This window comes from Plecotus auritus (assembly GCF_963455305.1).
Source record: "Plecotus auritus genome assembly, chromosome: 7".
Classification (NCBI taxonomy): Eukaryota; Metazoa; Chordata; class Mammalia; order Chiroptera; family Vespertilionidae; genus Plecotus; species Plecotus auritus.
The window spans coordinates 3931353-3957369 of record NC_137774.1 but is presented as its reverse complement, the minus strand read 5'-3'; the positions used below and the strand labels follow the sequence as shown (position 1 = coordinate 3957369).

The 26017-nt window shown below is 49.9% G+C and overlaps 3 protein-coding genes across 9 annotated transcripts in view; 1 reads left to right on the top strand and 2 right to left on the bottom strand.

The window, feature by feature from the left end:
• ARMC7 (armadillo repeat containing 7) overlaps positions 1 to 20833 on the top strand; it is a 29438-nt gene extending 8605 nt beyond the window's left edge. For 2 of the 5 annotated variants that reach the window (XM_080677230.1, XM_080677233.1), the window contains exon 3: positions 2541 to 4061. In XM_080677230.1, the coding sequence (XP_080533356.1) occupies positions 2541 to 2902 (362 nt within the window). In that variant the 3' untranslated portion in view covers positions 2903 to 4061. Of the gene's footprint in view, positions 1 to 2540; positions 4062 to 13245; positions 13746 to 20770 lie in introns of those variants that run through there. The other 3 variants (XR_013961038.1, XM_080677232.1, XM_080677231.1) reach the window with 3 other exon arrangements.
• On the bottom strand, positions 4067 to 5963 carry NT5C (5', 3'-nucleotidase, cytosolic). 3 transcript variants are annotated; one of them, XM_080677228.1, is made up of 5 exons: positions 5493 to 5963; positions 5052 to 5146; positions 4880 to 4940; positions 4564 to 4678; positions 4067 to 4446 (listed from the first exon to the last, which is right to left on the bottom strand). In XM_080677228.1, exons 1-5 carry the CDS (start codon positions 5691 to 5693, stop codon positions 4226 to 4228), a joined length of 693 nt encoding a protein of 230 aa, XP_080533354.1. In that variant the 5' UTR covers positions 5694 to 5963; the 3' UTR covers positions 4067 to 4225. The 3 variants fall into 3 exon arrangements, with proteins under 3 accessions (XP_080533354.1, XP_080533353.1, XP_080533355.1); XM_080677227.1 differs by having other exon boundaries at positions 4068 to 4446; positions 5046 to 5146; XM_080677229.1 differs by having other exon boundaries at positions 4161 to 4501; positions 5046 to 5146.
• JPT1 (Jupiter microtubule associated homolog 1) lies at positions 8851 to 24516 on the bottom strand. The gene is made up of 5 exons (XM_080677234.1): positions 24341 to 24516; positions 15875 to 16017; positions 15306 to 15403; positions 14374 to 14392; positions 8851 to 9120 (listed from the first exon to the last, which is right to left on the bottom strand). The coding sequence occupies exons 1-5, from the start codon at positions 24394 to 24396 to the stop codon at positions 8972 to 8974; spliced, it is 465 nt and encodes a 154-aa protein (XP_080533360.1). The 5' UTR covers positions 24397 to 24516; the 3' UTR covers positions 8851 to 8971.
• Between the last annotated feature and the right edge of the window lie 1501 nt (positions 24517 to 26017).

Below are 26017 nucleotides of genomic sequence, written 5' to 3'. Positions count from 1 at the left end.
CTCCCACCAGGGATAGAACCCCACAACCTAGCTATGTGCCCTCACTGGGAATCGAACCCGCAACCTTTTGGTGAACGGGACAACGCTTTAACCCACCACCCGGCCAGGGCTAGTTTGTGTTTTTGAATGAATGTGCCCAATGTATTCATCCATTCACCTGTTGGAGATTTGAGTTGTTTCTAGTTTGGAGCCTTTATAAAAGAGCCCCCCCCCCCCCCCCCGTGTTTGGACCCAGGCAGTTGTGGGCTCTGGCCGTACCTGATCCATCTTTAGAGGCTCCCAGGCCTGCACGTGGGCACAGGTGGGGCCTGCTCTCCTGAGGCCTCCTCCCGCCCCCACCCTGCAGGGCTTGCCACCTGGTTCTGCCCTGGCTTTGGAGGCAGTGTCCCGCCCAGGCACTCCTGGGTGTGATGATGACTAACGGCCAGAGGGGAGGTAGTCCTCCCTGCCTCCTGCTTTACAGCGAGGTAAGTCCCATCCCCACCCTGGGTTGCGTCTGCAGGGTGGGCCGGAGGCTGGTTCACGCTCTCGAGGCAGGAGAGAGGGGCAGGTGTGTCCGAGAAGCCTGAGGCCTCCCGAGCATTTGCACCTGTCCCCATTCCTAGTCCAGCCTGGCACCTGCCCACAGCAGGGCTAGCTGTCCTTGGAGCTTCTAGGTCAGTGGTTCCCCACCTTCCTAATGCCGCGGCCCTTTAATGCAGTTCCTCATGTTGTGGGGACCCCCAACCATAAAATTATTTTCGTTGCTACTTCATCACTGTAACTTTGCTACTGTTAATGGATCGCAATGTAAATAGCTGTGTTTTCCGATGGTCTTAGGCTCTACAGCAGCGGTTCTCAACCTGTGGGTCGCAACCCATAGCTTGAGAACCGCTAGCAGGGTCGCCTAAGACCATCGGAAAACACAGCTATTTACATTGCGATTCATTAACAGTGCTACACTGGGGTGAATGGGCACAGAGGGAAGATTGACAGGAAGGCCTGTGAGTGTCCAGTAGGGAGGGACCTCTCCATCAGAGCCTTCTCTCCCTCTCCTCCTGATTTCAGGAACGCCACTCAGCCCCTTGCCTCCCTCCGATGTACCTGTCTGGGAGCCACAGCCCAGATCCAGAACTCCGGGGGGGGGGGCGGGGGGGTCCAAGGTGGGCTGGGTCTCAGGGAGCCATCCCAAGCAGCCCCCAACCCTCTGCAGGTCCACCCTTTCCTCCCCTCACTGCTTTAAAACCTTCCAGCAGATATTCGTGGAGTGCCCCGTGGGTCAGGCACTGAATTAGACAGCTGAGGCTTGTTCTTTCTTTTTAAACTAAAGAACGTGTGAACATTTAATGAACTGCCCTCCATGTGGCTTCAAACTATCAGGACACAGCCCGGCCTGGGTGGTTCAGTGAATGAGCGTGGACCTATGAACCAGGAGGTGATGGTTTGATTCCTGGTCAGGGCACATGCCCAGGCACATGCGAGCTTGATTCCTTGGGGCGGAGGGGGGGGGGGGGGGGCGTGCAGGAGGCAGCTGATCAGTGATTCTCTCTCATCCTTAATGCTTCTATCTCTCTCCCTTCCTCTCTGAAATCAATAAAAATGTATTTAAAAAACAACAACAAAAAACTATCAGGCCACACACACACCCCCCTTAATCTTCTCCGCAGCCCTTCTGCTGAAGAACTTGGCGTCCATGGTGACAGGCTGCTGTGGGAGCCCCCCTTCCCCAGGACTCAGTAGGGATCGCACGTCAGTGATAACAGCTCCACTCTTCTGCTCACTGACCACGCCCCAGGGATTATCGAGGTTGACAGCGGGGCAGAAGCTCTGGGTCCTCTAAGTGCTCATGCCTCACACCAGTCTCCCCAAAGGAACCCCGGTGGTACCCCTGGAGGCTGATCCTGTGATGATGCCAGGCACCCACATCACCTCGGCCTCCCGGGTGCTTCCTGTGCTTGCCGATGCGGCCGTGGCTCACGTGGCCCCCAAGTTTCCGGGTCTTCCTCAGTCTGGGTGGCAAGTCGTTGGGTGGCTGGGATGCAAGAGGAAGCTGAGGTCTTGATCGCAGACACGCACCTGCTGGTGGGGCTTGGCAGGCAGTGACAGGAAAACGCTCCACAAAGACGCTTTCTCAAGTGTTCTGAGCACAAGGAGAAAATGGATTGGGGTGGTGAGGAGTCCCCCAGACATGGCGGGGAGTGGCTAGTGGGGTGCTCCAGGGAACCCTCACTGGTGAGGGAGCAGTGAGTGCTGGTTACCAGCAAGAGGGTGGCAGTTTGTGAAGATCTGGGGCCAAAAGGTCCCAGGGTTGGTGACTGTTTTTTACTTTAAACAAAGGGAAAGTGTATCAACCATTGAACTGGCCGGACCCACTTGCAGGCTAGGCTGTGGCAGGCAGGCCGGCCTTTCTGGAAACCTGAATGGGCTTTGGATCCTTGTCCCTGGGCCACCTTCTCACAGGCCTGGCCTCTTCCCTGAGCCCCAGTGGGCAGAGAGAAGCAGAAAGGGGAGAAGGGAGGAGGCCGGGCTGAAGCACCCAGACTTACCTTGCTCTCTCCCAGGAGGCCTCTGCAACCTGTGCTCTGACAGGGCCAACAAGGAGCATATCCTGCAGGCGGGGGGCCTCCCGCTCATCATCAGCTGCCTGTCCAGTCCCAACGAGGAGACGGTGCTGTCCGCGGTCACCACCATCATGTACCTGAGCTCGCCGGGCCCCGGCTCCCACCCCGAGCTGACGGCCATGCCCGTGGTCCAGTGCATGCTGCGCTTCTCTCTCTCGGCCAACACGAGGCTCCGGAACCTGGCCCAGATCTTCCTGGAAGACTTCTGTTCCCCGAGCCAGGTGGCCGAAGCCCGCCGCCGGCCGGCTCACTCCGCCCTGGGTATCCCACTGCCAAGGACCGAGGCCCCGCAGCAGCCCTGACCCACGGAGACCGCCAGGCCCTGGTTCTCTCCCTGCGGGAGGCAAGACCGGAATCCTGGTGGGGGCTGGGAAGCAGGAGCGGCGTGGCTCCCAGGGCGCGCTTTCTCCCCAGCTGGTGCCTGTTCAGCCGTTTCCAAGGTGAGTTTCCTGAGCCTGACAGGTTCTGACCGTGAGGCGGGCGTTAGGAGTGGAGGAAGTCCGACTTTGAGATGTGGAGGAGGAAGCCAGAGGCAGGGCCCGCTTCCTAGGCTGTCCTCAACCAGGGCCGGCCAAGGGCCTGCCACGGACCCACCCCCTGCCAGGCTCTCCCTCCTGTAAGGAGCAGCCTGGGCCCCAGATCCAGATCCAGGGCTTTGGCAGAAGCTGGTTCTCCCGAGAGCCGCTGGGCCTGGGCTTCGGGAAACCGCCCGCAGTTGAGGAGGGGGCCAGGCTTCCTTCAGAGGGTCTGGAGTCATTTTGAGGAATAGGAATGAGGAGCCTTGTTGTTCAAACCGTCTCGAGGCTCCGGGTAGCTGGGCATTGCGCACAGTGGATGCTGGCCTAGAGAACTCTGTGGCCCAGGACTAACCATTGATCCACACAGGCCTATGTGCCAGGCTCAGTGGGAGGGCTTCAAGGATGAAGACGTGGTCCCTGCCCTTGGGTGACGCAGCCCAATGACTGTTAACGTGACCATCAGGCATTAAGACCCAGGCCAGGAGGGTGATGGCTTCAGAATACAGGCACAAGCCCTTTGAGCTGCGTCTTATCTCCACCCTCTCCCCCCCCCCCCCCCCGCCCTGCAAGGTCCTTGCCCCTGGAAATGCATCTCGGGAGGCTTTGGGGATGCAGGTAGAGTGGTGCTCAGGGAGACAGAGGACCAGATACTGACCTAAAGTGTGTGGCTCGTAGTCCAGTGTATGCTGGTCAGCACAGGGAAGGGGTGTGGGACACCCATGGAAGGCTGGGGTTCAGGAGCAGGGGGGAGTCCTGGTCACCTGTACTCCCTTAAGGTTGACCTCTCACGTGACTAAGGGAAGGCAACTGCCAGAGGACTGGCCAGGGGGTGTGGCGGTGGGGCCGGTCCTGGGGCCCCTGGAGAGGGGGGAGGCCTCTATCAGCCTCATCCAACTGCAGCCCTCGGTGCCTGCGCTCTCCTTTCCCAAATAAAGAGCCTGGACCGAGCAGCGAGCCAAACTGTTTATTGAGAGGGTCCCGACTGCTTTCCCTTTCCCACCGTGCTTCCGTGCCCGCCATCTCGGGAGATGCCAGGTGGCGGGCCTGGGAGAGAGGTTGCTGTGCCTCCCCGCTCCCCAGCACTGGGGTCACCGCGACGCCGCCCTGTCACTTAGCTCTGCTGGGTTTCCCCGCTGGCCTGTCATCCTTCCCTTTAATGACTGTCCACCGCCCTGGGGCCACGGCGGCGGTTTCCCGCTTGCTCTCTATGATCTCCCTCCAGTCGTCGCTCCAAGAAAGCAGCCGTCTCTTGGGGGGGGGCAGGGCCAGGTGCTGGTTGTGACAGCAGGTGAACAAGATGTGCTCCCAGGCCGGGGTCTCCTCTTGGCCTGGGACAGGACACGGGAGAAAGGCAGCAAGCAGTCCGTAAACGGGAGGTTTTTGCTCCCTCTCCCCAATCCCCGCAGGCCAGACGCCTGGAGGCGCCCAAGGAAAACCGACCCAACCTAGAATGGTGTCCTTGTCATCGAAGAGCAGGTCCCCCAAGATCACCGTCTTGTCTCTCGTCACGATGATGCGTTCCACAAACTGGGGTCCCAGGTGCTTGTCCACCCAGGAGTACTGTGTAGGGGGCACAGGTCTGTCAGTGGGGCCTCGAGGCCCCTGAATTCAGGCCAGTGAGGAAGCAGTGAGTGGGGTCTGTGGCCTTTGATAGAGGCGGCTCCCCTCTCCCCCGCCCCACGCCTCCTGGGTTTCTGCTGGTTTCTTTAGAACCAAGACTTAGGAAGGGAAATTTGTCTCGAGGCGCTGGGGCAGCCGCACCTTCTCACCCACACAGTGTTCATACTTCATCAGGGGGCTGGTGCAGATGAAGACCTCGGTGCTGCAGGGAAGGCCGGTTAGTCAGGGTGGGGCCAGCCCCCGCCCCCCCTCCCGCCCCTGCCCGCCTCCCTCACTCCCTCACTCCCTCACTCCCTCACTCCCTCACTCGTGCATGGCGTGCATCTCGTGCATGGCTTCCAAGGCTCCAGGGATGGGCTGCAAGCCTAGGAAAAAGCCTGGGGTTTCATACACACTGGCGACTTTGTCCTGAAAGATACAGTGTTCCCATCCTGGCTCTGCCTCAGCAGATCTAGCCCCAGCGGGGACCTCAAAGTCAGGTGTTGGGGGGCGGGCGTGGGAAGCTGTTCCTATCCGGTGTGAACTGTGTGTCTGAAGTTAGTTTTGCTAATTAGAAACAGGAAGGGGGTGTCTCGGGAAATGGAGCAGAGACCGTCCGGCCCCAGCGGAGGGCTCCCCACTGGTAGGTGTCCTGTGGGGTCCGAGTTCCCGCTCAGGCGGACTTTGAGGTCAAGGATTCCCCTCCGGGCGCCTGTGGGGTAGGGCTCCCCGCTCCCGGGGCGGCCGCGCTGCGCCCACCACCCCCACTCCCTACCGCCAGGTCCGGCCGCAGGGCTCGGTACTGCTCGCGGGCGAAGAAGCCGCGGCGCTCTTCCAGCGGCACGTGCGGCTCCTCGGGGAAGCGGTGGCGGAAGGCCCGCAGGAGGCCGCCCTCGAAGTCGGCCAGCACGCCGTCCATGTCCACCAGCACCCGCACGGGCCGCGCGCGCCGCGCCGCCGCCATCGCCATCGCCATCGCCCAAGCGCCGGGGCCGAAATGGGATCCGAAAGGGCGGCCGAGCCGGGCGAGCGAGTGGCGAGTGGGGCGCGCGCGCGGGCCGCCGCTTCCGGAGCCGCGGGTGGGCGGGGCCGCGGGGCGCGCGAGGCCCAACCCCAACCCCGGCCCCGGCCGCGGCGCGGGTGGCGGAGGGGGTCGCCTTCCCGGTCTTCAGCCGCCGCCGCAGACGTTACCAGGGCCCTGCGGGGGCCATTGAAGACGGAGGCGCCTCTTCTCACGAGGAGCGCGGCTCCTGACCCCGGCGCGGCCGCTCCACCTCCCCGAGCCCCGAGCCCCGAGCCCCGAGCCCCGATCCCACGCCTGCAGCCCGGCAGCCGGGCCTCCCGAGAAGGCAGCGCCCACCCGAGGCAGGATCTCGGGGCTCCCCGAAACTGAAGTCAGTGAGTGTGTTGGGTGAATCAGGCTCCTAAGAAAGGAATTCACACACCTGCTGCTTTGAAACCCAGTCCCACCGGGAAGAGCTTCGGTCAAGCTCGGGGAACCGACTGGCCTTTCTGTGTGGCACTGACGCCGTGCTATCCCCTCTGGAAAATGCTGAAGTAACGCCCCCTTTTGTAGATTTCGTTCCGTTTCCTGACTGTATCCAAGTATAGGTCCCCCTCTGAGCGCCCCAATACTTCCAAACCACTGCAACAGACGCATTACCAAGGAGCCTGGCGTTTCATTCATTCTCAGATGACTCATAAACACGCTTAAAAAGAGGAAGCATTTACTGCCCAAGCACTAAATACTGAGAACTTGTCTCTTTCCCCCCTTTACTAAGCCACTGACGTTGTACAAACTAGGCGAAAAGTCCACGCTGTCCATTCTAGCCATCATTGTAAGATCATTCAGCTTCACTTTCTAGACCCTAAACTTTCTAACTGGAAACTTGAACCTTAGCAAACACGTTTACATGGAATTTTAGGAAATTCTATGTAAATTATTTTAGGAAATTCCATGTAATTTTGCTCATAGCAAAATGACAGGCAGAACTGTCCTTCCCTCAGAACACCTTAATTTTGATTAGGCATTTATCTCCATAGATTATGGAGATAAATCCCCAAATCATAAGTGGTGACACAAATCAGGGACATATCTTTCCGGGAGCCCCACCTTCACTGAGAGAAGGGTGCTGGTTCCCTACCGCCGAAGTCATGAGAGAAGCCGTAACTCAGGCTCGTGTGCTTTACACTGAGGAACTTAACACCCCACAACCTGTAAACACTCCTCTTGTGCCCAGAGATGCCCAGTCGTTCAAATGGGTATGTGGTTACACTATCCTCGGTCATCCCGATCATGGGAGGGGTTTAAGAGGTGACCTCGTTCATCAAAAGTGTCACTTTTTAAAAACATTTTAAAATTATTGTTTTGTTGTTGTTGTTAATCGTCACCCAAGGATACCCTTCCATTGATATTTAGAGAATGTAAGGGAGGGGGAGAGACACATCAATTGGCAGGCGCCCCAACTAGGGCCGAGGAGGAGCCTGCAACCGAGGTACCTGCCCTTGACCAGAATTGGGACCCCCCTCAGTCCGCAGGCCAACGCTCTATCCACTGAGCCAAACCGGCCAGAGCAAAAAGTGCCACTTTTTAAGTTAGGAAATTGAGTCCCGAATGACAAGCCAACAAAATACATCTGGTCAGTAGTACCGATGGGTCTAATAATGCCCAATTTAGACATTTGATAGAGCATGTTGGCTAGAGCAGTGGTCGGCAAACTCATTAGTCAACAGAGCCAAATATCAACAGTACATGATTGAAATTTCTTTTGAGAGCCAAATTTTTTAAACTTAAACTTCTAACGCCACTTCTTCAAAATAGACTCGCCCAGGCCATGGTATCTTGTGGAAGAGCCACACTCAAGGGGCCAAAGAGCCGCAGTTTGCCGACCACGGGCCTAGAGCTTTCTCCCTAGAACCCAGCTGTCTCCGTATCATTCAAAGGGACTGATTCCCCCCGCCCCCACTCTGTCCCCTTCTAATTAACGTGGACCCTTCCTTCCTTTGGAGCTCCCCTCTCTGACCACCCACCAGTGAGAAGCACCTTGCAGGTTGGACTCTGTGCTGGGTGTACAGTCCGTTACACCCAGCACGAAGGGTAGGTAGTAGCAGGGTCAGACATACAGCATATTGGCTAATAATTATTTTAGATATCAGTTCATCTCATGATCCCTGAATTTTATTGCCACAGATATCAGAGGTCATGATCATTTTGGCATTTTGAACTGAAACGGGCTGCTTTAGAGAACTGTCTTCAGAGAGAAGCCCACTTGCCTCGGCCTTCACGGGTTTTCACTTGAGTGACCGATCCCTGAGCAGAGGATTTGTAGTAACAAGGAAAAAGCCACTAGCCAGGTAGAACACCCAACCGGTCTCAAAAAGATGACACAGGACACAGTATTTCAAAATTTGTACATTTGTTTACTTGAAGCAACAGTCCAGGATTGTGAAGTACAACACAGTTTTTAAGGATGAGACTTCGTGTCATGGTCAAGCACCAGCATCATGCACACAGCTTCCGGCTGTCAGAGCGCTGCCCCGAGCCATCCGCCGGGGACGAGGACCGCCTGCCAGTCACGCCCTTGCTTGCTTCCCGAGCACTTGGAATCGGTCAGCAGGAGGCTTTGCTCCTGGGCCAGCCAAGTTAGTGCCTGGCTTCTCGCTTAAGGTTCAAAAAGAAAAGGCAGTTTCTTTGCTCTGCAGGCAGCAAGGCATGAGGCACAGGCCTCGTTATGGTTCCATTCCGCACAGGAAGATGCTTTTAGCAAAGGGCACGGACAAGGTCAGGCGACACCCTGAAGGTTCGGCATAAAGACAGCCCTGGGGCGGGGGGGGGGGGGGGGACGCTTAGGGATGGTGCCTGTGGACTGTTGACTGGCCTGTCCAATCAAGGCTTGGTAAACCCAAGTAAAGCTGGCAAGAAAAGGGTTTTAAAAACCTCAGTACAAAAGATCCTCTAACACATCTGGAACCAAATTATTGGTTCTTAAAAACACGGGACGAAGTTCACAAGGCTTTCCCTCCACTCTACTACTAGGAGCACTCATGCCATGGCCTACAGACCCGGAGGAAGGAGGACGGGTGAAGAACCTGCTCTTCAGAAAGAAAAAGGGGGAAAGAAAGACAGCAGTACATAAAGTGCTTCTTCTTTAATGAAACAAATCCCAAAGATGTACAGTCAGGCTCAAGTTGTGCAGTTCACAAGCATGGAGGAAACAGACAAACGAACAAAACGACAGCATTCAGACAGCCGTGCTAGCCCAGGACCAGGCTGGACTTGCCGCCGGGGGGGTTTCTCCGGGACGGCACCGGGGCCGGCGCCACCGGGCTGGGCACGGGCGCGGCGGGCACCGGCTTCTCCTCGCTCTGCCCCAGGCTGGCCTGCAAGTCTACGTCCACGTTTTCTATGGAGACAGAAGGAAAGGAAGGCTAACAGCGATCCCCAGTGAATCTGAAGCATCTAGGTTGTTTGTTTTTTAGGAAGATTCAAAACATACCTAGAGGCAGACAGAAGCAACCCACCACCACCAACCATGTCCCCAGGCCCTGTTCTGTGAATGTTCTTTTCTCAGTGACACAAATAAGACAGACATGAATATTGTGAATTAGAACATCACAGATAAGCTCTAGATCCCTGACTCCTAATCCACCTGCACATGGGTCTCCTCGCCCTACGCCCAGAGGGTTTGGTTTTATTTGTTTCATGCATATTTTACGTGTATTTTATCCAGCACGTGACATATAATACTGTTTTCCCTGTATTTAACATAAACAAGATCAACTTCCTTTTTTTTTCACTCTTTTGCAAATGTGCCCACATTTATACACACTGTCATAATTCACCTTGCTTAATTAAAGTGCTGTGTGTGTGTGTGTGTTTATATATATCCAGTCTTCTACGAGCAACCGGCCCAAGCATTGCAAACAAAACTGTAAAGCAAACACTACCCCGTACCTTCCCACAAGGCTGTGCCACGTCCCACCGCATACCCCCCCCCCCCCACAAAGCAATGTGTGCCCTCCTGACACCTTTGCATACCCCCCGCTTCCTAACCACCTTGCTTTAACATTTGCCGGACTGATGGGAGGAACATGTTAACTGCGTTCCTGTTTTATGTTGCATGTCCATGATTACTGGGTGAGGTTGATTTTAACTACACAGATGGCCAGTTGCACCATCAACATTTATGAACGAGTCCACCTTTCCCCTACTGGCTTGTAATAATAACACCTCCATTAACCAGGTCACTCCCATCTCTCATTAACTGGGCACTTTCCATATGACAGTGTTTAGAATTGGTGTATTATTGTCCAATATCCTGGATATTGCTTGATGGACTCACTGGCTGATTTGTGAAACTCCCAACAAGCATATATTCTTAACCAGGTGGTTTGCAAAATCAGAGACATCACTGATTCAAAGTTAAGAGTAACTGCAAAAGTGCAGAAACCGGTTTGGCTCAATGGATAGAGCGTCGGCCTGCGGACTGAGGGGTCCCAGGTTCGATTCCGGTCAAGGGCACGTACCTTGGTTGCGGGCACATCCCCAGTAGGAGGTGTGCAGGAGGCAGCTGATCGATGTTTCTCTCTCATCGATGTTTCTAACTCTCTATCCTTCTCCCTTCCTCTCTGTAAAATATCAATAAAATATATTAAAAAAAAAGTAACTGCAAAAGAAAAAACTCGGTATTTTCTGTGAAAAGAAGTTTCTACGAAGAGTTTCATAGTTTTAAGGCATGTTAGATTTTTAAAGAAAATCCAGGTCTCCTTTCATTCCGTGTGAGACCATATTCAGTTGAGTATTCTAATACCTGCCTTAGTATAATCACACACAGAGGCACCTTTAGTAGCAGACATGGGAGAAACGCTACCATAAACTGAGAAAAAAGTTTTCCAATCTTCACCCAAGGCTATGTTTTATTGATTTTAGAGAGAGGTGAGAGAGAAACATCATCTATCAATTGCCTCCTGTGTGCACCCCAACTGGGGATCGTACCCACAACCTAGGTACGTGCCCTGACCAGTGACAGAACTCACAACCTCTTGATGTACGGGATGACGCTCCAGCCACCGGAGCCGCCCAGCCAGGGCTTAAAGAGACGTGTTCCCTCCCAGTTTGGGAGTTCCAAAACCCTGGAGGCAGTGAAGCCGAAGTATCGGTTATGCTATCTGCTATGTGGGAACTCCATATGGATGCCTACTGGACACCAATGAAAAGTTCTGATTTCGAAAAAAAAAATACATAGCTTCTCTAAGTTCTTCAAAGACTAAACGTTAAACGTTCATGTTCCTGAAACCACTTGTACCAAGTCTTTATTTAGCCTCCTGAAACTGAGAAGTCCAAGGGAGAAGTGGTCTTAGCTCAGAAAGAAACACACCAAAATCTCAGATACAAGCTCCTGCTGCCGGTCACGTCGCACTGGCTGCATGTTTGGGACATTCTGCAGAAGTAACATAACATGACACACACAATGTTCTACAGTATTGAACTCCCAAGCGAAACTCTTCATAGGAATGCTTTCCAAGGCGACAGCCCTTCCGGCTATGAACTGAAGCTCGGGGAGAAAGGGCCGGTTACCCTTCAGTTCCTGTTGCTACACTCCTGTTACGCAAGAAACGGGATCGCATGCATCACCATCAAGGACCAAAGTCCCACAATAAGTGTCCCTTTATATAACCCAAGAAAATGTGTCCAGTGCACTACAAATACAAACCTCCAAAACCCACATTTTAAAAACAATTCAAAATAGATGAAGACAGCCGAAACCGGTTTGGCTCAGTGGATAGAGCGTCAGCCTGCGGACTGAAGGGTCCCAGGTTCGATTCCGGTCAGGGGCACGTGCCTTGGTTGCGGGCACATCCCCAGTGGGGGGTGTGCAGGAGGCAGCTGATCGATGTTTCTCTCCCATCGATGTTTCTAGCTCTCTGTCCCTCTCCCTTCCTCTCTGTAAAAAATCAATAAAATATATTTTTAAAAAAAAATAGATGAAGACAGACAATGAACTCAGGCTGAGCCAACGTTATCCAGGCGAGCGGTCTCGTTCCTGCTGCGAGGACACGGCCGCCCCGCTGCACAGATCTCCCTGAATTCTCCACCGTCTGTGGGGCCAAGCAGCTCATGGGTACTTCTAAAGGACACAAAATTACCCTGCAGCTCTGCCGTGGCAATTAATTTCTACAGAGTGATTCTTAGCTAAATCAAGCTCATTTCCACCCATCTCCTGTCTTTTATTATTAATAAAATGTTCTCTTTCACAACGAGGTAACAGCATACCCCCCCAAAAAAAGAGAAGAAAATAAAGAAAAGCACATATGGAGACTAAACAACAGCAGGCCTTAATTTCCTCTTCCTTATACATTTCCAAAGTCCTCCCTGTGGCCACTCCTGTGTTTAATTGCTCAAAAGTCGAAGGCAATTTTCCTTATGTCCAAACAAAATCTGTTTTGTTTAAACTGAGCAGAATAGCTTGGCTTTGAAGTAAACTTGGCAACAGAATTGGGGTTGACCTCTACTCCACCAGATGTGTCTGAAATGATTAGGCCCCTTGTCATGTTATGACAAAGAAAGTAAAAGCAGCTATCAGGAACACAAAATAATCGGGTGGCAAATGGATGACATTGGGAGGAAAAAAGAGGAAGGCCTTGTCATGCTACACAACTCAATGAGCGATTTACCTGAAGAATCTGTAACGTTGCCGAAACCGGTTTGGCTCAGTGGATAGAGCATTGGCCTGCGGACTGAAAGGTCCCGGGTTCGATTCCAGTCAAGGGCATGTACTTTGGTTGCGGGCACATCCTCAGTGAGAGGTGTGCAGGAGGCAGCTGATCGATGTTTCTCTCTCATCGATGTTTCTAGCTCTCTATCCCTCTCCCTTCCTTTAGGTGAAATATCAATAAAATATATTTAAAAAAAAAAAAAAAGAATCTGTAACGAACTGAGCTGGGCTGGAGGGTTGTTAATTATTCGGCAGGACAAATGGCACATCCTCTCATAACTTCCTCAGGGTTCTCACATACTCTCCAGGCTCCCCAAATCCCTAATTATATTCATTGGCCAAAATTAGTGAGTCAAGATTGTGGCTAAATAAGGTCTAACAGTGCAAGCATTTCAGAATTACAAAAAGCAGTGGAATCGAAAAGCCTAGAAGATATTTTACCTGCAGGACAGTCTTTTCAAACGGAACAAATTAGACATGAACAAAAAACAAATCCATCTTCAGCCAGTGCAAAGGCAATGTGTCCAAGGAGCACGCGCCTGGGTCATGCTCACAGAGGTTCAGAAGAGCTCTCCCCACTCTGTGGAGGAACACCCGTGTGAGCCACCGGCGTGGCTCAGTGGTTGAGCATCGACCTATAGACCAGGTCATGGTTCGATTCCCAGTCAGGGCACATGCCTGGATGGCGGGCTCGATCCCCAGTGTGGGGAGTGCAGGAGGCAGCCGAACAATGATTCTCTTATCGTTGATGTTTCTCTTTCTCTCTTCCTTCCTTCCTCTCTGAAATCAATAAAAGTATTTAAAAAAAAGAAGCAAAGAAAAGAAACACTGTTTGTGAGGACAGAAGAGGAATGTGGCTCTTCAACATCGGATTGCCTGGGAGGCTGCACCACAGAATGCAAGGGTAGGAGAGGCCGTGAGGAAGCCACGTCCGGACCAGACGGCCTGATAGCTGCATTCCACCTGTTCCATTTTTACCCGCTGCTGCCGCCTGCTGTGTGTCAACTCTGCATCACACTTGTCAGGACTTCTCTGGCACTTGTTAAGGAAATGCCAATAAATACTTCACAGATTAAAATAATTAAATGACAATAGCTCATTTCCATGGAGATGAAAATTTACATCTGCCCCCTAGGTCATCATTTATACGATCACCGGGTTACCATTGTCTCGATAAATAAGCACCTTGGTATATATATTAAAAAAAAAAATCAAACAAACTTTGTAAGCTCAATGCCATGGGCCAAGGTTGAACTGCCAGAGCCCTTTTACTAAAAAGCTCTCATTAAGTGTAACAAATACCAGCCTGAATAATGTACATATATTTGTAAAGGATTTGGGTTTTTTTGGGTTTTTTTATTAAATGTATTTTATTGATTTTTTTACAGAGAGGAAGGGAGACAGAGAGAGTTAGAAACATCGATGAGAGAGAAATATCGATCAGCTGCCTCCTGCACGCCCCCTAGTGGGGATGTGCCGGCAACCAAGGTACATGCCCTTGACTGGAATCGAACCTGGGACCCTTCAGTCCGCAGGCCAATGCTCTATCCACTGAGCCAAACCGGTCAGGGCAAGGATTTGGGTTTTTTAATCCTTTCTCACACACTTCTAGCATTGCTCTCACTGCTGGCCGCACCAAATGTGGCCATGTTTGCTAACTTCCTCCACCCAGAGTATGCTGGCACTTGGGCAAAGCTAGATTGCAGTCCCAATCTCTTTCCCAAGACATGATTTGAATCAAAATTCCAATCGATTCTTTCATTGATTTTAGAGAGGAAGGAAGAGAGAGAAACATCCATCGGTCGCCTCCAGTACATGCCCCAACCTGGGATGGAACCTGCAACCTTTCAGTATACAAGCCCAACTGAGCCACTTGGCCAGGCTCCACTGGATTCTAAAACCATTTACAGAACCAGAAATTTGGGCTTCGGAAGTACTCACCATGCATGTCACCTTCTCCCTGGAAAAGAAAAGAGATTAAAATTTTACTCCGGATTTTAATTTTGCAACATACAAATAAAGCAGTCACAGTTCAGAGAGACTACTATGTCTTTGAAACCAAGTGTTTTCATTTTGATGCGGTCAAGGTCAGGGTCAGGCTGCATCACAACAAGTAACCTGTATTCAACCAGGGACAATGCTGGACAAATTGCCCCGGTGCCAGTAACACTCCCAACATGTAACAAACCTTAACATCTAACCAATATCACCCCAATAAATTAAAAATAATTTTTAAAAAAATCTTAACATCTACACTGATGTCCTATATCAATTAGCATTTCAGAGGCTCTTTTATCAGAATGGGAAACTGGTAAGTCTGTCCTTCCATTCTCCCCCCCTTTCTTCTGACCTAGGGGTTGACAGGCATATAACAATTCCAAAGCCCCTGCCACAGGTCTCCCACCCTCCATGTGCCCTGAAATCCCTACTCCGGAGGACACCCTACCAGCTTTCCAGACACACAGCTGGGGGCTCTGGGGCGGTGCTATAGTCCTTGAGTTCCGCTCAAAACAACTGGACGTTTAACGTTTGCCAACAATTTAAACAGTCCTTGAACTCAGAGATACCGCCGTATCTGAGATACACAGGAAGTGAGTGTGCTGTGAGTCGCAAGTCCTGAAAATCAACACGGAGGGGAGAGACCAATCCTAACGGCTGAAGAGACCTCAGAACAGCACGGTCACGTTTATTCCCTTTCTGACTTCCCTCTCTTTAGTTGTCAATCATCCATCACCAATACTGCCCAGTCCCTTTCCCAACAACCTCTATGGGAAACTCCAGGAGAAGAACTGAAGTTCTTAGTACGACAGGGGAATCTGATTTCTAAACAGATATCCTCGAAGCCTGTCCTCTTCCCCGACTGTCACACTGACCTTCAGGTCTAGGAAGTCTCCAGAGCTGGCTTCCGAGGAGTTCCTTCTCTGGGGTCCAGACGACTCGGGATCTTCTCTGCCACCACTGGACTTGGCACCTGAATCAAAAGACACTTCCTTGAGGAACAGAATAGGAAGACCTAAAGCAAAGCCTTTCTTTTATTTTTTTTTAAATATATTTTATTGATTTTTGCAGAGAGAGGAAGGGAGAGGGAAAGAGAGTTAGAAACATCGATGAGAGAGAAACATCGATCAGCTGCCTCCTGCACAACCCCCACTGGGGATGTGCCTGCAACCAAAGTACATGCCTTTGACCGGAATCGAACCTGGGACCCTTCAGATCGCAGGCCGACGCTCTATCCACTGAGCCAAACCTGTCAGGGCAAGCAAAGCCTTTCTTAGCGAGAGATATTACACGCGAGACGGGGTCCTAGTCTTTCCTCCAATGAGGAGCTTTCACTGCTGTTTATCTCTGTAAGATGAAAGCTAGATTTGGCTCACAGGCCCTATGGCAGCTGTGGTTTCACGCTGGGTGGTCCCCTTGACCAGCAATCAGTCCTAAGCCATACCTGCCGCCTTGGCCCACGAAGGGGGATTTTCCTCGGGTGTCCCAAAGATGCTAGAGGCCATTTTGTTCTTCCTCACGGGCTGTTCTGTGGGTTCATCAAAGCCTAATGAAAAGTTGGATCCGCCACCTGGAGGCCGCAAAACCCTAGGAATAAGGGAAAAACAGAACTGTCAAACCGCACCAACACATTTCTTGGCAAAAATGTGGTCAGGCACCTTTTCCCCTCGTCCATTCATTCCCCTTCCCTCCCACAAAAGCAAGTTGCTGATGGGGACGGAGGAGTTGATTCCCTGGGGTATAAATTCAACACTGGGCGTTAAGAACAGAAATGCAGCTTTGTAATACCTGTAGGAAGGTGGTCTGTCACACAACAGCCCGGGAGTCATCACCAACAATAGCCTGGCTGGCGGCTCCTTTTAGGAAATGGCAAGAGTCCTAAGGGACCTCGCCTCCTGGGCTGAGCTGGATACACAGCGTGTGGCAAAAGTGGGTGTACGGTTGTGAGTACGCGAAACAGTTTATTCTGATAGCTGTATTATTACTTATTGATTATTGTGTCATTTGCCATTCAAACTGTAAACCTACTTTTGCCCTACCCTGTATGTACAAAGTTCAGAAGCACATCTTACTTATTTTTCCCATTTTTATTTTCAACGAAATAAAAAATGGAAGACTATACATATTAAAAGTTAACTAGACCACTTTAGAAGGCCAAGCAAAGGTAATAATAAAGCGTCTCTCCTGTCTCAGCATCACAGACTGGCCCTGTTACATGCTTGGACCTCACTACTGTCACTGGTAAACACAAGTGACTAGCCACAGGGAGAAGACGACATGAGACGTTAAGGGTAAGATTCGCGGCACGTTCTCTACGCGTGCACCTGCGGACACCACCCATAGGTTTTTGTTCAACAACGAATACAGCACTTCCACATTTCCGAATCTTCCTGCCACAGGCTGACCAACCTGTCCCCTCCCTCGAAAAACTCAAAAGCACAGAGAATGGAAATGGTTTTATGGAAAGATTTTCTAACCACTAATTCGATGCCTGAGTTAGAGATAGGAGAGGTCTGGTTTCTATTTCTTCTTAAGTCAGTTTGAATAAGAAACAAATTTCTAGGGATATGTCCATTTCATCCAACTTTACAAATACGGTAGTCATTTGTAAAGTAAGCTCCTTATATTAGAAAAAAAAAAGAAAAACAGTTAAGGTATAAATTCTCTTCTAAATACCCCACTAAAGGCATTCCCAAGTTTTGATTTTTTTTGTTTTAAACTACTATTCCATTCTAAATATTTTAGCATATTCATTATTTTCTTCCTTGGACCATAAGTTATTTAGAAGTGCATTTGTAAGTTTCCAATTATAGGGATCTTTATAGTTTATTGATTTCTAGCTTTTAATTAAAACACAGACAGACAACAGTTTTATGACATGAATCCTTTGAAATTTGATGAAACGTGCCTATGGCTTAATATATGGTCGGTTTTGTAAGTCTCTCTCTACATGCTTGAAGAGAGAGTGTATTTGCCAATGTTCTCTATATGTCCACTAGGTCAAGCTTGTTAATGGAGTTGTTCAAATCTACTAATTAAATGCTTTATCACTTAGTGAGAGAATCTGATCTGTTTTTCCCAGAATTCTGTCAAGATAAAGCGTTCTCTCTCAAAAAGACTGCCGCTGGAGTATTTGAGATCAGTGGGGGAAATTGCAATGAGTTAACTGGCTAGTCATTTTGATGAAACAAAACATATACGTCCCTAACTCACTTCATTTACCAAAAAGTTCCAGCTAAGCCAAATATTTCCATTTAAAGACTAAAACAGCCCTAGCCGGTTTGGCTCAGTGGATAGAGCGTTGGCCTGCGGACTGAAGGGTCACAGGTTTGATTCCGGTCAAGGGCACATGCCTGGGTTGTGGGCTCGACTGGGGAGTGTGTGGGAGGCAGCCGATCCATGATTCTCATCATTGATGTTTCCAACTTTCTCTCCCTCTCCCTTCCTCTCTGAAACCAATAAAAAAATACATTTTTTAAAAAGACTAAAACAAAAATACTGGAATAAGTACAGATGTGTCCTAGTCTTGAAGAAAAGGGCTTTCTTTCTTAGCACAAGATGAAAGCCAGAAATCATGAGATGGACAGATTAAACTCGGCAAAAATACACACGTTTGACAAAGGATAATATTGCTAGTATAATGCAATGCTCTTAAAAAACTATTTAAAAAATAACAAAAAAACTGACAAACGGTACTAATATCCAATTAAAAAATATGGATAGCCTCTAAATATTAAAAATTCAACCTCATGAGCAAATAAAATTTAAAACAAGATGATAGTTGGGCGCATTTGAGATCTTGCTCCCCTGCATATCTTGTTAGTTTGGTTCAAATAAACTCTTTTAAAAAAAACACACACACACCAAGATGACAGTTTTCTGGGGGTTTTCTGCTCATTAGACTGGTGAGGATGGAAAATAAATGCCAGTTCCCAGCATGAATTTGTACAAACTCTCTAAAGAACATTTTTTTTTTAAATCTTTTATTGATTTTTTACAGAGAGGAAGGAAGAGTGATAGATAGTCAGAAACATCGATGAGAGAGAAACATCGACCAGCCGCCTCCTGCACACCTCCCACTGGGGATGTGCCTGCAACCAAGGCACACGCCCCCGACCAGAATCGAACCCGGGACCCTTGAGTCCGCAGGCAGACGCTCTATCCACTGAGCCAAACCGGCCAGGGCTCTAAAGAACATTTTGATATGTGTATCAATTGTTTAGGTTTACATTTTATATGAATCAGCATTTCTACTTCCAGAAATTATCCTAAGTAGATAACCAGACATATGTACAAGGACCCCCTATACATAGGTCCATCTGGGGAAAGTTGGAAATACCCTAATTATCCAATAGTAGGAGGTTAGGTATCCAAGTCTGCCATACAACAGAAAGCTATACACGTTACAGTGAGATTTGCCTTTAGTGGATACAAAAAGTTACCCAGCCCTAACCGGTTTGGCTCAGTGGATAGAGCGTCGGCCTGTGGACTCAAGGGTCCCAGGTTCAATTCCGGCCAAGGGCATGTACCTTCGTTGCAGGCACATACCCAGTGGGGAGTGTGCAGAAGGCAGCTGATCGATGTTTCTCTCTCATCGATGTTTCTGACTCTCTATCCTTCTCCCTTCCTCTCTGTAAAAAAATCAATAAAATATATATTAAAAAAAAAAAAAAAAAAGTTACCCAAAACCCAGTGAATAAAAAAGGTTAGAGAACAAATATAAACCCAATTACATCCTATATAATATCCTATATAATAAAAGACTAATATGCACATCGACCAGAGGAAGGACCGGTCGCTATGACACCCACTGACCACAAGGGGCAGACGCTCACTGCAGGAGCTGCCCCCTGGTGGTCAGTGCGCTCCCACAGCGGGGCTCCTGCCCCCTCGGCTGTGGGCGGCACCCTGGCCTCGGCTCCCTTACACTGCCCCTTCCTGCCCCAGGGACAGGATCTCCTGGCCTGTCCTGTGTCCTTTCCCACCAGGCTCCCTGTGCTGTCTTAGTCCTGCTACCCACCAGCCAGAGGCGAGGTCTGGCTAGGCCTAGGCAGAACTGAAGGAAATCAGACAAACCTCGCCAACTACCCATGTGGCCTCCTCTCGGCACCGCCCTCGTCACCAAGCCAGTCAGGCCACTTTCGTCACTGTTCCCCAACAGTTCGGGCTTCTCTCCACCTCATACTTTCTCCTACCTCGTGCCCTCTCCACCCTTCCCTCAGTGACTTTTTTTTTTTTAATTGATTTTTAGAGAGAGAGGAAGGAAGCAGGATAGAGAGATAGAAACATCTCTGGCTGCCTCCTGTAGGCCCCCACCTGGGGATCGAGCCCCCAACCCGGGCATGTGCCCTGACTGGAATGGAACCATGACCTCTGGGTTCCTGGGCCTGTGCTAACCACTGAGCAACACTGGCCAGGCCCCCTCAGTGACGCTTAAACCTTCACGTCCTCCATGCCCTCAAAGAGTAACAGGTGGCCGGAACCGGTGTGGCTCAGTGGATAGAGCGTCAGCCTGCGGACTTGAAGGGTCCCAGGTTCGATTCCGGTCAAGGGCGTGTATCTTGGATGCGGGCATGTCCCCAGTAGGGAGTGTGCAGGAGGCAGCTGATCAATGTTTCTCTCTCATTGATGTTTCTAACTCTCTGTCCCTCTCCCTTCCGCTCTGTAAAAAATCAATAAAATATATTTTTTTTTTAAAAAAAAAAAGAGTAACAGGTGGAACCTGCGGTAAAAACACTAGAGATCCTTTGTGTGAAAGGGCCAGGTAGGAGGTATTTTTGGCTTGTGGGTCCTGCCGTCTGGCACAACCGTGTAACTTCATCACACGGCCCAAAGCAGCCGCAGACAACGTGAAAATGAATGAGTGTGGCTGTGCTCCAATAAAACGTCACTTACGGACACGGAAATTTGATTTTCATAAGTCATGAACTATTCTTCTTCTTTTTTTTTTCCCCAACCACTTATAAATGTCAAGATCTGAGGCCAGCTGGGTTTGCCCTCAGGTGGTAATTTGCTGGGCTCTGCTCTATCCCAGCGATTTGCAGCTGGTGTCCCGGTAAGAATTTTTAAAGCATGCAATACCTGACTATTCAGTCAGGGGCCCTGACCTCTTTTCCCTTAGATTGCCAAACAAAAAATGGCAACAACCAACACAACAATAGCCATCCGGTATGAATGCATCAAAATTATATCTATTTTTTTGGTCAGACTGGCAAAAAATATGTTTATGGTGTGCTGCAGAATTTTAGTAATTCGTTTATGTGTGCCTTGAGATTCAAAAGTATGAAAAATCCCTGTCTATCCAGTTCAACAGCCTCTTTTTTGTGTGTGCTCTGACCAGGGATCAAACCTGTAACCTTGGCGTAGCGTATCGGGACCACACTCCAACCAACGGAGCTACCGGCCAGGATTCAGCCTCATTTTGAAGGGAGCCAAGTCAGGCCCGGAGAAGTTCCAAATCAACTGCCCAAAATTAGTAAACTGACACAGACAGGACCGGAACCCAGATCCCCAGCTCCTGGCATTGATACAGGGGACCACACAGGCCATTTTTCTCTTTACACTACAAACCCACAGAGTTGGTACTCTGGTTAGTTTTCTTGCTTCCTAATCTTAAACTGTCTTATGTTTCTTATGTAGGTCCTCCAGTGTCCTACCCTGAATCTAATTTTTGTGTCTGCCCATAGTAAAATTCAGTACGCAATTTACACTAAATAAAAATCCTGTCTAATAAAAGGCTAATATGCAAATTGTCCCCTCAGGAGTTTGACCGGGAGACTGGGAGTTGGATCGCTCGCTATGACATGCGCTGACCACCAGGGGGCGGAGCAGAACATGGTGGGCGACCAGCAGCAGTGGTGGGGCGCTGAGGGAGTGAAGGAAGGAGGAGGTAGGGAGGCGGGGAACGTGATTGGCCCTGATCGCTGGCCAGGCCTGGGGACCCTACCCGTGCACGAATTTCGTGCACCGGGCCTCTAGTGTCATTATATTTCCCTTGGGGGATGGGGGCAGAAATCCATTGTGTTCTCTTATTAACATGTCAAACATTTAAAACCTCACTGGTTTGTGGGTTTTTTAAAAAAAATCTCAGATATTAAATACCACTTAGATTATGTGTGTTCAGGCATACATTTTATAAAGATGATAATTTTAGGTTGGTATAAATGGTTTAAGTAATAATTAAAGATATAAATTCTTAATAGGCTTTCTCTCATGTGAAAGTTTGAAGTGACTAGGTTTTCAACATTTGTACCCCAAAAGTTAACTTGCTTCATTGTCTTCCCCCTTTATTCCCTAGGGCAGTGGTCGGCAAACTCATTAGTCAGCAGAGCCAAATATCAACATTACAACGATTGAAATTTCTTTTGAGAGCCAAATTTTTTAAACTTAAACTTCTTCTAATGCCACTTCTTCAAAATAGACTCGCCCAGGCCGTGGTATTTTGTGGAAGAGGCCAAAGAGCCGCATGTGGCTCGCGAGCCGCAGTTTGCCGACCACGGCCCTAGAGATTAGTGATTTTTTTTTCCCTTACCATCATAATTAAACCCTTATGAATTTTTAGCCAGATGAAAATCTTCAGAACCCTAATGGGCTGGGAAATATTTTTTGGCCTTGGAAAAAAAAAAAAAAAGACACTAGTACCCAAACACCAGCTTAAAAAAAAAAAAAATCAAAGCTCTGACCATTTCAACTTTTTAAAGGTCCATGTTCCTGCTGTAACAGCAGGTAGTACCTACTCCGATGACGTCAGTGTTGTGGAGCCCATTTGTAACAGCCAGACATCCCCAAACAAAGGAACTGGATCATAAGACAGAAATTATATCAATTTTACTTCTTCAGGCCCTACTACTCCTTCTGAGCGACACACATGGTAACTAAATCAGGATTACATATTTGAGACTCAACAAAAATGTCTCCACGTACTGCAGATAGCAATGTTTTAAAAATTACTTTTTCTTTCTTCTCTCTTAAAATCCTAGACTTCCCATATGATCTTTGCAGATCATTTCCTAACGAGACTAAATGTGTAACACGTTTAGGGGGCCGGGAGGATGTTACTGGGGAAAAGAAGTTTAGGAGCATTAGCTGAGATTATGGAAGGAGGAAAGGTAGGAAGTAAATAAAAGGACAATGCTACAGTCCCGAGATCACAAGATCACAATACTGGCGAGAAACTGATGACAAAAGGTGAATTAAAACACTTACTGTGCGGAACCAAAACTCATTTCCGTCTGACATTTCAAGTATACATATCGAAAAGCTAGTGTGAGGATTCATTTGACCAGGTTAGCGAAATTCTTTATGAAGCACTAAACCGAACTCAACCCCAAAGGATAAACCCTCAGATTTTTTTTACCCATTAGCATTCCAACCACTACATTCTGACCCGCAGAAAGTTGACCCCGTGGCACAAACGGAAGAACCAAGGTTCAGTCTGTTCCAGTGTCCTCTTAAAAAATGATCTCATTGGAAGGATGACAACAGAAGAGGGAGGGACCCTCTTCGGTATTTTGTGTCCTACCCACGCTCCCCTGTCCTCCCAGGAACCACTAATTTAGTTTTTAAAAATCTTTCCCGTTTGTTTCTACATTGCGAAAGGGAAAGGAATGAATTAAAAAGGAATGTCGTTTCCAAAGCTCCCTCCGAAGACTCAATGCTGAGGCCTGCTTTTGTCCCCAAGTTCTCCAACCCCTGAGACACCGCTATTTCACGGCTGTCTTCTTAGCCCCACAAAATGGCTCCCTTTGTGCCACTTGCTCAGGACCCCAAGGCTGGCCACCCATGATTGCAGATCACCATCGATGAAGAACAGATGCCTAGAAAAAAGTGGAGTCTAAGCTTCCTCCAAGCCTTGAGCAAGGATCCCAGAGATGCCCGTATCGCACCTTAGAGAGCAGCCCAGACAATGTGGGCACGTTCCACCGGGTCCAAACCCTTCCGCCAAGTTAGGCAACCGCTTGGAAAAGGGTCCCAGTCCGAACACGGCGCCCAGTGCCCCTTCCCCAAACGCAGTGGCATAAGTGGCCAGAAAGGCCCCGGCTTCCCAAGTGGAAATAGTACACGGAAGAGACAATGGATGTCTCCGGCCCCGCCCAAGAACAGGAAACCTCCTCCCGCAAGGGAACCGGGGCCAGAGATGAACTCATTTAACAAACGTCAAAGAGGTGGGATGCAAAGACCGAGGTCCGAAGGTTTGAACACAGAAAACCCACTCGGACTGGCACACTCCCTCTCCCGTTCGGAGGTGGGCGCAGGAGGGGAAGGAGCAGGGGTCTTTCCTTTGTTAGCAGAAGGGAGGCACTTGGCAAGAGCTGACGGTTGGGTCCTGGAAAGGAAGGAGTTGGGGGTCGCGATGACCATCCTGCCTGACCACCAGTGCCACCTGCCAGACCGGCCCCAGTAGGTAGAAGCCCGCCAGACCCGCTCGCTGCGACCGCGGAATCTTATTGCCTCGCCGATCGCCCAGCCGCCACCTGCCCCGAGCAAGTGACAGGAGCGCGTGGCCCGGGGGTGAGACAATGGGGCCTGGACGAGACGCCCCGTAAACTGTATGGGCACCCGGAGGCTAAGACCACCGCCCTGGAAACGGGCTGGCCACGGTAAAACCGGGAGTGCGCGAACCCTCTCGGTACATCCCAACTTACAACCCGCGGCGCTTTAAGGGCGAGTCCCGGCCCCTCGCTCCCGGGGAAGGAATGAATGAGAGCAGAGGGAGTCGGGCGGGGCAGCGTGCAGGGCTCGCGGGGAGACACAAAGGCGGGACTGGCAACTGAGCACCGCCGCCTGGCCAGACGCAAGCGTGGCGCTCCGGGCACGTTACCGCCAACGACCCGCAACTCGGCCCGCGTGGCCCCGCTGGGCAGCGGCCCTTCTGACCCCGAGTCCCGCGTGGCGCCGACCGCCGCCTCACCTGGAGCTATTCCTGCTGTTGGGGTCGACGCCCTTGAAGGTGGTGGTGGTAGTCATGACGCCGAGAAGTGAGACAGGCTGGCGTGGTACCAGAGAGTAGAAAGGATCCGGCCCGAGGGGCGCAGAGGAGCTCCCCACCCCACCGACAGCGACCACTGCAGAAGCCTCCGCCACCGCCTGTTTGGACGGCTACCGCTTTTATAGGGCTTGTAAACCCCGCCCCCTCCCTTCCGGCATTGGCCGATTCAAATAGCTCTCTTCGTACCTATTGGTTCTCCGGAGTGCCAAGCATCGTGCTGCCTCACTATGGGCTGTGGTGGTCCAGGCTCAACCTAAACCCGCCCGCTTCCTGGTCAGGGAGGGTCTGGAGAAGTGCCCCCTCCCCCACCCTCAAATCTCGGCGATGATTGGACAAAGGACAAACCTGCCCCATGCTTCGTACGAGTAATGCTCGCTGTCACTTAAAAAAGTTGCCTGACAAAGGAGAAAGCTCGTTCCGGGTGAGTTGGAACCCACAGTGCAGGGCAGATTTGTCGTTTCCATACACTTATTTGCCTTACTTATGGTGGGCTAGTTAGGGCATGCTCCTTACGGGATGAAAATTACTACTCCACATTGACATTTACTGAGTACCTACTGTGTATCTCCTGTGGAAACCTGACAGTCCCAAGGCTGCACCATTGAGTCAGCAACAGAAAGCACGCCAAGATGATCCCTTTTAAAACGACTGGAAATTCTTTACATTTTAATGTTAATATTTAGCTGTCATGGGCGGTGCATGCACTAGACCAAAATTATAGTCGTTCTGATTTGAAGGCCTGTTCTAAGGCTGTTAATGCCTGGTGGCTGGGAATGGCCACATCCTTTGCTATCAAGACTATTCCAGAGCTCTGCAGCTGTTTATACCCTTAAGTCATGACTCTTCCACCTGTCTGGGTAAATCTATCCCTGCAACAAATGCAGACACACTTGGAGGGCTCGGGAATGACTGCTTACAAAAACATAATAGGAACGCATGCATGTTTCCTCAAGGCAGATCTTTTTCAGTATTTCCATAAAATTGAACTACTTTCCTCTTTGCATAACCTCCTCCTTCCAGTTAGGAGTTTATACTATTGGTTAACCGCTCTTCTGGGCTTTCATAAAAAGCCAGAGGTAAGTTCTTCTCTTCTAGAAGGCATGGATTTATGTGCTTACCACAAAAACTTGAAGCACACCACTTGTTTGGATTAAAATCTTTCCATTCTTAAAGTTTAGGCTGGGCCTAAACTTCCAAAACTTTAATAATAATAATAATAATAATAATAATAATAATAATAATAAAAGCTAAAAAACAAAAAAACACCTTCAGATCCATTCTAGCCAGTGAGCATGCAAGCCCTCCTCAAAAATCATGTAATTACTGCCCTGGCTGGTGTGGTTCAATTGGTTGGAGTGGTTACAGGTTCCATCCCAGGTCAGGGCAGGAGGCAGCTGATAGATGGATGTTTCTCACATCAATGTTTCTCTCTCTCTCTCTCTAACAAAATAATCATATAAGGACCGACTAGGAGTTAGAGGAGTATGGTGGTTGCTGGCTCAGGTTCTCATGGGAGAAATTTGGGTTTTAATCTCAACTTTTCTGAGCACGTTTCCTCATTCATAAAATAAGGATAAAATAGTATCTGGATTCCACAGA

Coding starts and splice junctions, on each gene's coding strand:
- NT5C (XM_080677229.1), bottom strand. CDS start 5,693: ATGGCGATGGCGATGGCGGCGGCGCGGCGCGCGCGGCCCGTGCGGGTG. Junction 4,941..5,045: donor GAGATGCACGCCATGCACGA/GTGAGGGAGTGA, acceptor CCTTCCCTGCAG/CACCGAGGTCTTCATCTGCA. Junction 4,679..4,879: donor AACACTGTGTGGGTGAGAAG/GTGCGGCTGCCC, acceptor CCCCCTACACAG/TACTCCTGGGTGGACAAGCA.
- JPT1 (XM_080677234.1), bottom strand. CDS start 24,396: ATGACTACCACCACCACCTTCAAGGGCGTCGACCCCAACAGCAGGAAT. Junction 16,018..24,340: donor AACAGCAGGAATAGCTCCAG/GTGAGGCGGCGG, acceptor CCTTATTCCTAG/GGTTTTGCGGCCTCCAGGTG. Junction 15,404..15,874: donor TTCGTGGGCCAAGGCGGCAG/GTATGGCTTAGG, acceptor CTTTTGATTCAG/GTGCCAAGTCCAGTGGTGGC.